General features: G+C 28.6%; 1 protein-coding gene across 2 annotated transcripts; it reads left to right on the top strand.

Moving 5' to 3' along the window:
- The first annotated feature begins 8212 nt into the window (after positions 1-8212).
- Positions 8213-13450, top strand: LOC112697851 (probable protein phosphatase 2C 12). 2 transcript variants are annotated; one of them, XM_025751210.3, is made up of 10 exons: positions 8213-8677; positions 8878-9211; positions 10236-10407; positions 10786-10939; positions 11029-11092; positions 11360-11467; positions 11725-11850; positions 11976-12205; positions 12297-12496; positions 12587-13450. In XM_025751210.3, exons 2-10 carry the CDS (start codon positions 9005-9007, stop codon positions 12616-12618), a joined length of 1293 nt encoding a protein of 430 aa, XP_025606995.1. In that variant the 5' UTR covers positions 8213-8677; positions 8878-9004; the 3' UTR covers positions 12619-13450. The 2 variants fall into 2 exon arrangements, with proteins under 2 accessions (XP_025606995.1, XP_029143553.1); XM_029287720.2 differs by having other exon boundaries at positions 8240-8424.
- Positions 13451-13806: the final 356 nt, after the last annotated feature.

Raw genomic sequence — 13806 nt, 5'->3', positions numbered from 1 at the left:
GTATTACTACATTGTATTCTATATATATAGTTTGAATTGAATTGAACAACAATAATATAGGAAGAAGAAACGTTCACACAAAATAACAATTTTATTTTGTGGACAAACATAATGCATGCATGCCTCAAACATGAGAGGTAGCGCAAGTAATGGAGGGTATGTAGTGTAATGAGCTGTATATGAATACGCGTATTTTGATTTAATATTTGAATATCGTTTTATTTATTTCATATTTATATTTATTTGATAGCAACATTAACTTGTGAAGGTGGATGTTACAGCTCATGTATGTATAAGTTCTTCTGCCTATATATAGAGAGAGTAGTTGGCTGTGCATCTTATACGCCAAAAAGGAAATGAGAAAATAATCATATTTTTTTTAAAAATATATATATATATAGTAATATCATATGTAAGTATTAAACGTTGGCTACAACCCATCTCTATCACATTGTAATGCCTTACCGGATACCCACTCAACATTAGGATATGTCATATACGTATGTTTAGATATTTCATGTGAAGAAGTAGAGTCAAATATAAGTGAGAATAAAATATATAAGTGAAAATAAATTGGTTGAATCAGATATTATAGTGTGTACTTCTTCAATCAAATAAAATGGTAAGATATTTTTTCTACAAGGTATATCTTTTTTGTGTAAAGACCGGATAAAACATCCTACAAAAAATTAAAAATTTTAAGTATTTTGGGTGCATTATACAGGATAATGGAGAGATTGAACAGGATGTAAATCATAGGATCCAAGCAAGTTGGTTAAAATGGCAGAGGACATCTGGTTTTATGTGACAAAAAAATGTCTTTAAAATTTAAAAATAAAATTTATTGCACTGCTATAAGACCGGCTATGTTTTATGGTACGGAGTGTTGGGCGGCCAAAAGGGAACACGAACATAAGTTGAGTGTGTCAGAGATGAAGATGTTGAGATGGATGAGTAGTCATACGTGATTGGATAAAATAAGGAACGAAGATATAAGTGAGAGAGTTGGAATAGCACCCATTATGGAAAAGATAGTTGAATCGCGTTTAAGGTGGTTTGGACATGTGAGAAAAAAACTGACAGAACACTTAGTCAGGAGGGTGGATGAGATGGAAGATAGATAAGGGGTGAAAAGCAGAGAAATAATCATCCATGAAGTGGTCAAACGAGATCTACATGTAAACGGTCTCTTTGTAAACATGATACATAACAGAACATAATGATATCGTTTGATTCATGTAGCCGACCCCACCTGAGATAAAACTTTGTTGCTGTTGTTGTATATCTTTTTAGAGAAATTATAAGTGGCAAGTTTTGATTCTTCCAATTTGCCTACATTCTCTAGGTTTTCTTGATTTTCTTAACTCTCATGGGCTATTAAATTTCCTTCTCCCTCCCTTCTTAACATGGATTAAGACTTCTAAAATAAAAAAGTTGATAAAATAGAAAATAAGAGTTTAATTATTCTTGAATTTAGATAGGAGGATTCACATATAAAAAAAAATTATAAATTTAATAATGATTAATTTTTTATTTTATTATTTTATAATTTTCTTCACTTAAAAAAAATCTTTTTTCATATTAGAACTACTCATACACTCTCTCTTGTCCAAAATATAATTTCGGATCAGTTCTCACATTTTTGTATCTCTTTTTATATACGGACAGAAAAAAATTATGCATACATGAGCTATAACATCCATATTCCCAAGTTAGTGTTGCAATCAAATAAATATAACAATCAACATTCAGCTAATAAATTAGTAGAAATCAATTTATTAGTCAAATGTTGATTGTTAGAATGTTGGTTTTTTAATAGGATGATCTCTTTATGATAAGTGACAAAAAAAAACTTATTTTTATAAAAATAGTCATATTTACTATATTAATTGATAAAATTTTAAAATTAGAATTTCAGGTTTTTTTTTTCTAGAAATATGCCAATATTTTTATTAGTATCCATAGAATTTAATAGCTTGTAACAATATTCATGCATTTTCTAAAGCCAATCAATTCTATTCACCAAAATATATATAGCTTAGTGGTACAATTGTATTGGTTTAATTAGAGATTTTGAATTCAAATTTTGAATATATAATCTGTTAAACAAAAAATATATGCATTATGCATATTTTTGAAAGAAATAAAACGTTCTTCAAACCCTACCACTTTTCATCAATGTAAACCTAGCTAGTTTAGCAATCTTGTAGGTTGGTTTTCTCAGGTCAGTTAGAAAAATGACACTTGTAAAAAATAAAATAAAATAAAATAAAATAAAAATAAAGTTAAAGTGTTGGACTTGATTAATATAGTTGACTCCTTCTAAGAAGTTTGATCACAATATTATGCATAAGATTAATTTTAGCCGTCACGCGCCTGCAAGCAAATATTATTCATGACTTACTCTTAACTCATTCCAATTCAATGAACCAATTAAAACTCACTCCCTCATGAGATAGAATCATGCACAATAATTAAGTTAACTACAAAGATTTGGTCATACATACGACATATAATCATGTTTTAAATCACATGAAAGAAATCACCATAATCTAAGAAAAATAAAAAGAAGACATACTCCTTCTTCTTGCTTCTTGAACATTGACTTTCATTCCCTTTTTTTTTTCCCTAATCTCATAGGGTTATTAATAGTATATTGTAAATATTTTAGGATTAAAAAACATCAAAGGATAAAACATAATAGTTATGTTCTTATTTTTCTCTTGTGTATATGTATTAGTTGTTGTCCTAACAGAAAATTTAACAATTTTATTTTGTAACAAAGATATTTGCTTCTTTTTTTTTTCAAATTATATAGTTTGTGTATTTCGTTAAGGAAATTGAATCGAAATTAATTGAAAAATTATACATTAATTTTGGTAGGATTATGAAAATTATCAATTTTTTCCAAATAAAATCTATATACATTAAAAACCAACAATCAAATAATTCAAATTAGCTATTATACATTTTTTATATTTATATATAGTAATTTACATATTTTTCTAACTAAATAATTAACTACTAAAATAATCAAATTTATTATAGTAAAATAATTAAAATTGTAATAGATGAATAACTAAATTTATTTATAATAATATAATGCAAATTTTATATGTATTTTACATGTAATAACTAATTGTTGGTTGATTTTTTTTACGTATTCATAATATAATTATTTTTTTATTATATTGTAATCTTAGCTAGCATTATTTGGCAGTGATAAGCACGCACAAAGATAGTGTTTGAAGCAATAACTATAATAACTGGCGGCGTTAATTGCGGGTCCTTTCGATTCAAGTTTCAAAGATTTAGGTTGGATCAATTCATAAAAACAAAATAATAATATAATAATAATAATAATAATAATGCAATATATAAGGTCCACCATGACCCATCTAAACCATTTAGAATTTTAGACCCATCAACCACGGCTATGTTATTTCATTTCATTTTATTTAATTTCTTTCCTTTTCTACTTACACAAGAAGTTTTAAGATAAGGGACGTTGATTCTCTTGTTCTACTAACATATTAATGTGGATTTGAATATTTTGAAAATCAATGATTTCTTTAATTTGTTTTTTTCTTTTTATGTCCTGTCATAAGAATGATTGACTTGACCTAGAGTGATGAATGGGTAAAGTCTTCTCTTGATAGAGTCACTTTAGATTTTAGAATTCAAAGTTTTTGTCATACATTGTAGAGAGAGAAAAAACAAATTATTCAGGATAAATCATATGATGAGTATGTTAAATAAAATTTAACTAATTAATAAATATTATAATTTTATAAATTTATATATACATTTTTATGCTTTCCCTTATTGTATTGTCAATCTGATTATGTTTTCTTTTTTTCCTTTAAAAGTTTCTTATATAGTGGTATATGATTGGTTAATAGAATATAACATTAAAAAAGTGATATTAAAATACGTCATTTTTTTCACAATATTTATTTGTATTTATTAATATTAATAATAATTAATGAATATTAAATAAAATAAATTTTAAATTTTTTTATCTTCTTAATATTATCAAAAATAATATATATATTTATATATAAATACATCACGATAAATTTAGTGCATATTTTTTTATGTATACTACTATGTGTATTCGTATCCTAAATGAGATAATATACAACAAATATATAAGTTTTTTTGAATTTTTTGAATAAAAACATACATGGTAATTTTTTTATAAAAAATTTATGAAGTTAATTGAATGTGAAAATTTAACCCTTTTTAATATTAAAAATAATGAAACTAATGAGTAATAATTTTATTTATTTTTAAAGTATAATAATTATTTATTCATAGTCATATATAGTTTGTGATTAAATTGAAGTATTTATATTAAAATTTTATTTTTTTAAATATTTTTGTTTAAATAATATTAGTAGTTAAATTTATAGATATTTTTTCATGATTCATAAGTAAAATTTTTAAATTTTTTTATTCTTATGTTAAAACTGATTTAAACAAATATAATATAACATGAGATAAAAGGTAAATTATTTAATTAAATTGTTTAAAAATTAAATTTATCATAATACAACTTTTAAATATTGAAAACGTTCTTATAACATTTTCATTTATATAAGAACGGTTATAGAGTGCAGTGAATTTAAAATTGAACGTTCTTACCGTTTTTTCACCCTTTTTTTTAGAAATTGCTACATTTTATAGTAATTTTTGGCCAGTGCGAATTTTCGCGCAGTATAGCGATTCTCATAGAAAAAAAAAATTGTAAAAATATCTTTAATATTTAAAAATTTTATAGTAATTTTTGGCCAATGCGAATTTTCGTGCAGTATAGCGGTTCTCATAGAAAAAAGAAATTGTAAAAATATCTTTAATATTTAAAAATTATATTCTGGTAAATTTGATTTCTAAACAATTTAATTAAGTAACTTATTCTGAGATAAAATTTATTTTTAGAATACCTTCTTTAATATTATAACAAAAAAATTATTATAAAGAATTATTTTTATTAAAATTTACCTAAAATTATTTTATATTTATTTTACTATCATATTTCTTGTTGAAACTCACCAACATATTTTATTTATTTTTTAGTAGAAGTAATTGTATTTATACCCAGAAATACTTTTATATAGACACCTTTTATATAGACACCTACTAAAACTGCTAAAAATAAGATGAATGTACAACTGAATACATAATAGCTTGTTACAATGATTGGTCCAACTTAATTTACAATGTTTTCTCTATTTTAATTTGGGTAGAAGTGGGCTCGGCTACCCAACGAGAACTCGTGGCTCAGCTCGTTTTCAGCTCGACTCACCTTGTTTCATTAAATATGTTATGTTTGGACTTTTTATAAAGTCTATTAGTTAAAAATATTAGATCAAAGGCTTTAAAAAAAGTCTAAAAAACTCGTTGGTCTAGCTATCAATTTTTCATTGTAAAAATAAATTATTATTAGTTTATACTTTTAAATATTCATTTATATTAAATGCAAAACAGAAATAAAAATAATCATAATTAAGTTTAAATAAGATTATAGCTTTTTTTTCAAAGAAAAAAGTTTATAAATTACAAGTATAGTGATGATGCATGACTAACTATTGATATGTAAATAAATTATGCTTTATAAATTATGAATGGTAAATTTTAGAATACATTTAATGCCAATTAAAAATTTTTAAATTTATTCTTTTGGGTTATAATTTATGAAACAAGCTTTTAAAATTTCCTCTTGAGCTTGTCGAGCTTTAAATATGTCCGGTTTGAACCTAAAAAAACCTATGAGAGATAAGAGTCTAGGGGTGACAAATGGGTTTAAACTCGCCAGGTTGGCTCGTGTAATCCGTCAAAAAAGGCGAGTCGGGCTGAAAAATTGAGACCGCCAAATAGCAAAAGTCCACCTAATCTACACCGCTTAAAACTGCGGGCTTTGCGGGACAGGGTGGGCTTCCCTGTCGGGCTTAGTGTTTTTTTGGCAAGGGAGTATTTTTACAATTTTTTTTGCCAAAATCCAACTTTCTCCAACTCAACTTATAAGAGAAAATGAAGATGAAAATTCAATGTTTGGGATTATATTTATTTTGTTTTGGAGACAATATTTATAATTACAAATATTTTAATGTTTGTGAATATAAAAATTATAATTTATGTATACTTTTAGAAATTATAAATTTATTAAAATGATTATAAAATTATATATATTATTTAATAGTTAATAGTAAAAAAAAAAAAGTCCGCTAACTCACAGTTAAATGGAGTGAGGTGAAATTTTAGGACCGTTTTATTAGGCGGGGCGGGACGGGGTGGGCCAGCCCACCAAAAGGTAAAGTTCAAGTTTGGATTATTAATTTACAATATGGGTTAGATTCGTCAAAATTAAAGCTCAGATCGGCTTTGCCCATTTATACCCTTATTTTTAAGATAGAACTAAAAAATTTACTAAGAAAAAATAGGATACAATTATACTTACATTTTATGCATAAACACCGTTATATATAATTACTTATAATATCTACCAAAAAGAAGGTAAGCCAAAAAGACGAATAAGACAGAAGGCACTGCACAATAGTCTTTATCGATATTATTTTATCATTCAATTCTCTAAATTAGAATTGAAATTAAGCACGTAAAAAATATAATTTAAATATTAAAAAGACTCAACATGTGAAGATTTTGTTATAAATTAGCTTGTATTAGATAGAAATGATAAAATTTATAAAAAAATATAAAAATTTAAAATAAACAAAAATAAAATAAAAAAAACAGAAAAGATAAAGTACAAGAATAATAATGTTTTATAATTTATAAAAGAAATAAAAAATAAAAATAGTATATCATAGCAAGGAAAAAAACGTATTAACGAATAAAAAAACAATTAATAAAAAAATTAAATTTTCCTTTAACATGTATAACTTTTTACCGTAAATAAATTATTAAATATAGAAATAAGTAAAATAAAAAAGAATGAATTAAATTATATTCTTTTACTAAATTGAGAAAATATTCACAACTATATAATTGATGAAAAATGTTGGTAACAAAAGAATTAGTCAAAATAGTCATAATTTACTTTATTTGATAGAAAAAGTATAGGTAGATAATGAGAACACTAAACAATATGAATAATAAATATGTCGGATGTTTAATTCAATAGGCATTGAGATGATTATATTGATTATTTTTAATTGGATGATTATTTTTAATTCGTTTGTTTATGAGAACAGGATAAGACAAGACACTGAGAACATGACAGGACAAGATACTCAGAGACACAAAATTTTGTATTCTTGTATTTTGTTTGGTAATAAATTAGAACAAATTATGAAAATCTAATTTATTCTCATTTTTTTCATTCAAAAAATTTGAGATGAAAAATATAATAATAAAAATATACAATTATGAAAAATTAACAAAAATAATGAAAAAAGAATGAAAAATAAGTTATATCCCTTGTTAGTGTCTCTGGACACACTGTCTTTATCTATGTCTCCTCTGCCAAACAAACATGATTTTGTGTCTTTGTGTTTATGTCTCAGTGTCCTGTCTCTCTGTAAACAAACGCAGTCTAATTGTACATGTTATCCTAATGTTAAGGTTTAGGAGGTAATTTAGAAGTGGAGTGTTTTTTTACTTTATTGAGTCAATCCTAAAATTCATTATTCACATTGTTTACAAAAATCATTATTTACCTAACAAATTGTATTTAATATTAAATGATTGTTGCTAAAATAAATAAATACTAAATAAAATAAATTTAAATTTATTTGTCTCTCTAGTATTGTTGTAATTGATAATGGACATATAACTATCAGATAATAAATTACAAGAATCTATTAATAGAAATATTAGATTAAAAATAAAAATAAAAATATAAAATTAAAAATTAAAATATTTAATATTAAAAAAATAAAGAAAAATTTTCAATAAACAATAATTTAAATATTAATGTACCAATAAATTAAATATATATTTGAATTAACTAAGTTAAATAATTTATATAGTAAATTAATTATAATTATTTGGTTTAATAAAGTAAGTAAAATAAAAAAATCATATAAATATGTTATAATAAAAATTATAACATTTTTAAAAATAATTAATAAAAATATATAAGACGAAAAAATTAATGTAAATTAAAACTAAATCAATTTATTTATTTCAATGAGATTAAATAGTTAATATAATTGATATAGTCAAACAAAATATTAAATAATTTAATATTGATCTTAATTTTTTGAAAGAATATTTGGGAAAACAAAAATGGTAAGGAGAATATTTTGCATTATGCTGAAGCAGAGCAAGCTGGGAAGAAAGAAAGTAAAGAAAGAAACGAAGAAAGATCCGCGTTTTTCGATCACACAAATTCATTCTCCATTTTTTTCCATTTTCGCGCGCCTCAATAACAATAACCTTCTTCAATTCTTCATTCTTCACGTAACAAACTTTCTCTTCTCTCTCTCTCTCTCTCTCTCTCTCTCTCTCTCTCTCTCTCCCCGTTTCCATTTCCATTTCCTTTCATTCACTTCTATGCTTCTTTCTCTCTCAACATTTTCCCAATCCTGTGTCACTTCCGATCTCGCTAATTTCTCGCAATCACCACCACCATAATAATAATAATATTTTTATTTTCGGTTTTTTCCGTCAAATCGATCAACAACATTCAATGCTTTCCCCTTCCGCTAAACCGGTATTGTTTACTTTCTCGTCAATTACTTTTTTTTTCTTTCAGTTTTTGATTTACATAATTGATTGATAATTCCGCTTTTCGATGAAAAATATGCGTTAGCATTGCAGAAACTGGGGCAATAGTATTAACTTTTTTTTCTTTTAAGATAATTGATTAATTAATTAGTTAATGTGTTGATTGTTTTGTGCTTTCAATTTCAGGATTCGACTGCGGAAGCAAGCGATAGAGGATTAAAGTGGAATTAGTATTTTAGGGATTTGTTGAATTTTGTGAGGGGTTTGTGAAGAAAGTGGAACACAAGAGAAGAAGAAGAAGAAGAAGAATACAATGTCTGGTGGTACGAAGGGCGAACACCACCAAACGGTTCCCCTATCGGTGTTGTTGAAGCGCGAATTGGCGAGCGAGAAGATCGAGAAGCCAGAGATTGTTTCAGGCCAAGCAGGGCAGAGCAAGAAAGGGGAGGATTTCACCCTCATCAAAACTGAATGCCAGAGGGTGGTGGGGGATGGGGTCTCCACATTTTCTGTTTTTGGGGTATGTAGTGTTTCTGCTCTTTCTCCAGATTCATGGTGCTGCATTTATTTGTATGTGCTTTAGTTTTGATTTTTGTTTTTATTGATTTTTTTTGTTTTTGTTGTGTTTTTGGATTTTTATTTTTTGTGTGTAGTTGGTTGGGTTAGCTTTTTAGATTATATATAATTTGAATAGAGAAATGGATTTGTTTCTGCAGTTTATATTGTATAAAATGGTATTTCTTTTAGAAGTTGACACAATCGAACCCTCGGTTACATTTATGCTCGGTAAAGGGGTAAAAATGGGATGAAAATATTCATGGTAGAGCTGTATGAGTAAAACTACTCATGAAATTCATCCAAAGATACTCTCCTCCATTTTGGGGAAAAGTTCATTTGGGATATGTGAGTACTTCTGAAAATTGTGTAGCCCATTTGGATAAGCTAAATGGAATAGAGAGTTACTTCTGCTTTTAATCTTTTAGAAGTAGCTTGTCCTAAGCCCTCGGGTACTTCCATTTAACTTGTCAACAGATTTTAAAGTGATGTAATTTACTTGCATGATAACTTATTATTACATGGCATGTCATATAATCAGTGGGAGAAAGAAGGGATTAGTTATCTTCTTGTTGCATTGATTGTCTCATTGCAAGGATGGCAGATTCTAATGATTAATGTTGTTGGGTGAAAGCTATACTTGGAGAAGATTGATTTCAGCATGTGGGTTCGCAAGTTTTCATAGATTTATAAAGAATTATACAATCCGTTTCTCTTGTGTTTGATGTGCTTGACTTTAGTTTGTAGCCGACTTAGACTGTGGAAAGAGTTTTTAGCAAGTTGAATTTGACATCTCCATCAACTTGGATTAGTAACTTTATCATTCAGTTGATATCAGCAGTTCTTTTTTTCTTTTTGCCATAGCTGTAGTTTTCTTGTTGTGGTTCTTGTTCTTATTCAATCTGTTTTGTTTAGTTGTTCTTTTCCTAGTTTCTGCCTTTTTTGCCCCCTAGTTAGTAGTTACAGATTCTGCTTTGCAATTTCTACAGCTATTTGATGGACACAATGGAACTGCTGCTGCTATTTATTCTAAGGAGAATCTTCTAAATAATGTTTTAAGTGCGGTTCCTCCTGATCTTAACAGAGATGAGTGGGTAGCAGCATTGCCTAGGGCATTGGTTGCAGGCTTTGTAAAAACTGACAAAGATTTTCAGGACAAAGGTATGCTTAGTTCATTCCTTGTATTGTTTGCTCTGTTCTTTGCTCTGTTCTCTGTTAATTTATTTATTATTTGCTTAGTTGGTGAATATTTGATATCTCCAAAATTATTTGTACATATTTCTAATTTTTCTCGACAATTTTCTGCCTTAATTCCTTTTTTTTAGCATCTTGATGTGAATGTTCATGTACTTAAAAGTTCTATACCAAAAACAAAGAAGCCTAACTGTTTAGTTATTTAACTCTTTTCTTCATCATGTATGTAAGTCTTTTTTAAAAATGGGTATGCAAGTGTTTATCCTGTTAACCAATGCTGTTAGGACACTTTTTAGCTAAATCCTTTTTATTATTTATTATTTATTACTATTATTTGCATCGCAGGACAAAAATCTGGAACCACTGTAACGTTTGTGATTATAGAAGGATGGGTTGTAACTGTTGCATCAGTTGGTGATTCACGTTGCGTGCTTGAATCTGGTGAAGGTGGGCTTTATTATTTGTCAGCAGATCATAGGCTAGAAACAAATGAAGAGGAGTAAGTTGTTGATGGAATTGTTTTCCTTGAACAGTTATTATAAATTATTCCAGTATAGCACAAACTGACCTTTCTTTTACTTTCATCAGGAGGGTGCGAATCACCTCTAGCGGGGGTGAGGTTGGTCGGCTAAACACCGGGGGAGGCACAGAGGTAATCCTACTTTCAATTGTGATCCCTTTTCAGCCTAGGTTTTACCAACTTCGTAACAACTAACAAGCTTCAACCACCACCAGAGAAAAAGAAAAGAGAACTGCTTCTTCATTTAAACTGATGCCTGTAGTGATACTTTTTATCTTTTGTACACAATGCCTGGCCATTCAGACTACATTATCGTGTCATTAAAATATAGGGTTACTTTCACTTTACCCCCTAACATATAGACCATGTGCACTTTACTGGATTATTGGCTGTTTGTAGGTTGGGCCGTTAAGATGTTGGCCTGGTGGCTTGTGTCTTTCACGGTCAATTGGTGATATGGATATTGGCGAATTTATTGTCCCAGTGCCGTATGTAAAGCAAGTGAAGGTTTGTCACTACTCTAACCTGTTGTCTTCTAAGCAAAATTTTATATGTATCTTGTTTCAATTGAGAAATCGCCTCTCCCCCCAATGTCCAACAAAAAAGTATAAAGCAAGTGTTCCACTAATGCGATGGTTTAGAAATTTCACTGGAGCTAATGATTTGATTTACCTATATTTTATGTGAATTTGTCATTTGTTTTCAATGAAATCCCTATGTAAGATAGTTCCTGCCTTTCTTCCCTTCTTTATCTGTTTATTCAGTTGTCCACCGCTGGAGGCAGGCTAGTTATCTGCAGTGATGGGGTCTGGGATTCTCTATCTGCAGAAGCAGTCTTAGATTCTTGTCGTGGCATGTCAGCGGAGACAGCAGCATCACATATTGTTAAAGTGAGTCTTTTGAATCTTATATAAAAAATATGTTCATCTGTTGTATCATAGTGAGTTTCATGTGATTCCGGCAGTATGAATCATTACGTATTAAACTTTATTCACTTGTTTCTTTCTATCTTCAGGAAGCTGTAGAAGCAAAAGGACTTAGAGATGATACAACCTGCATCGTTGTTGATATATTACCACATGAGAAGCCACCTGCTCCTGCACCACATAGAAAGAAGAAAGGAATAATGAAGTCCATGTTTCGTAAAAAGTCATCTGAGTCATCTTCTTATAACGAGAAAGACTACTTGGAGCCAGACGTGGTAGAGGAATTGTATGAAGAAGGATCTGCTATGCTTTCAGAGAGGTTTGGTTTTATATAACCATTTTTCAACTTAGCAACTAGCCATTTTCTCGTTTTCTCTCATGACATGGGAAATGATTTATCTTAAATGCAGGTTAGATACAAAATATCCTCTCTGCAACATGTTCAAGTTGTTTATGTGTGCAGTGTGTCAAGTAGAGATAAAACCAGGGGAGGGTGTTTCAATATTTGAGGGTGCGCCCAACCCTCGTAAACTGCGTCCATGGGATGGACCTTTCCTCTGTACAAGTTGTCAAGATAAGAAAGAAGCCATGGAAGGAAAAAAAGCATCAGGTCTTTTGTCAGAGTAGTTCATCTCTAACCATTTTTGTGCAGCTTTACATGTCCATAATCTAATCAACTCCCTTGAAACTTTCATTTCAGGTAGACATAGCAGTGGAAGTGATGATGATTAAACTCTCGTGTATATTTGCCTTTGAGAGTTATAAAGATTGTTGATATAACTAGAAGTTCGAACTTCCAGGCAACTGTGACTCCCTATCATCACATGGGCTTCGCGTAATTTGGATCTAAATTGGAATTTAACCTGAATATCCATACCAAAACCAATACCATTTTGTTTTGAAGTTTTCTGACCTGGAAGTGTTGAATAGCAACCACCCAAGTGTTGTGAAAAGGTTGTACGTAAAAGCTGCAGTGCACGATAGGACGTCCGAGGTAATTCATTCTTTCCAATATAATTTCTTTTATCCAGGGTCCATTCATTTGTATATGGATTCTTTGGAATCACTAAATAGACCTTCAAAGGAAAGTGAGCTTCGTTATTGTAATGTGATATGATATATAGGGAGTTCAATCAATTAGAATTCATAGATCAATTCTGCTGTAGGATAGACCTGTGTTTATGTTAAGCCTTTTGAATGATTCATTCTTGTAGCATTTGATTTTTTTTATCACTCCCTTTTTCTTTACCATACAAACAATATAGGCCATTTGTAATATACTTTATTAGATACTTTCCTCCTCCATCTCCAAGAAAAAGAAAGGTACATGTTACTTCCCTCCCAGTTTTGTTGTTTTCATGTGTTAAGACGCATGAGCAGCAGGAACAACAGACCTGAAATCTTGTCTACCAGGTTGCCGCAAGTTCAAGTGATATGTTGTGTTATAAACTTCAGTTTTGATGATGTTACTACTTACTATTATTGTGTTGAATTGTCATATTTGTACTCAACACACATTTTTCAAACCCCATCAAATCCACTGGTGAAAGCACTTTTCCTTGTATTTCCTCTTTTCTTTTATTATTATTATGGAGCTAACTCGAGCGTGGCTCAATATTTTCATTAATGTTTCAATGAATTTTTTTAATTATTAGTTTAATATTGACTGGGTTCAAAGTTCAATTTGGGTTAAGCTAGCGTTTAAACATATATAGAGTTTAATTTTAATGCACTGACAGTGTAACTTGCAATCACATTCGTATTTTGGATATTTTGGATGACCGTTCATACAGTCAATGAAAAAGGTATTTATACTAATGTAACATTACATAATTAGATGTGTAAAATTACAGTGCATCAAAATTAAAGTGATATATATATATATATATATATATATATATATATATATATATATATATA

This window comes from Arachis hypogaea, chromosome 16 (genome assembly GCF_003086295.3).
Source record: "Arachis hypogaea cultivar Tifrunner chromosome 16, arahy.Tifrunner.gnm2.J5K5, whole genome shotgun sequence".
Classification (NCBI taxonomy): domain Eukaryota; kingdom Viridiplantae; phylum Streptophyta; class Magnoliopsida; order Fabales; family Fabaceae; genus Arachis; species Arachis hypogaea.
The sequence above is the reverse complement of the archived record's forward strand: the minus strand, read 5'-3'. Positions and strand labels throughout refer to the sequence as shown.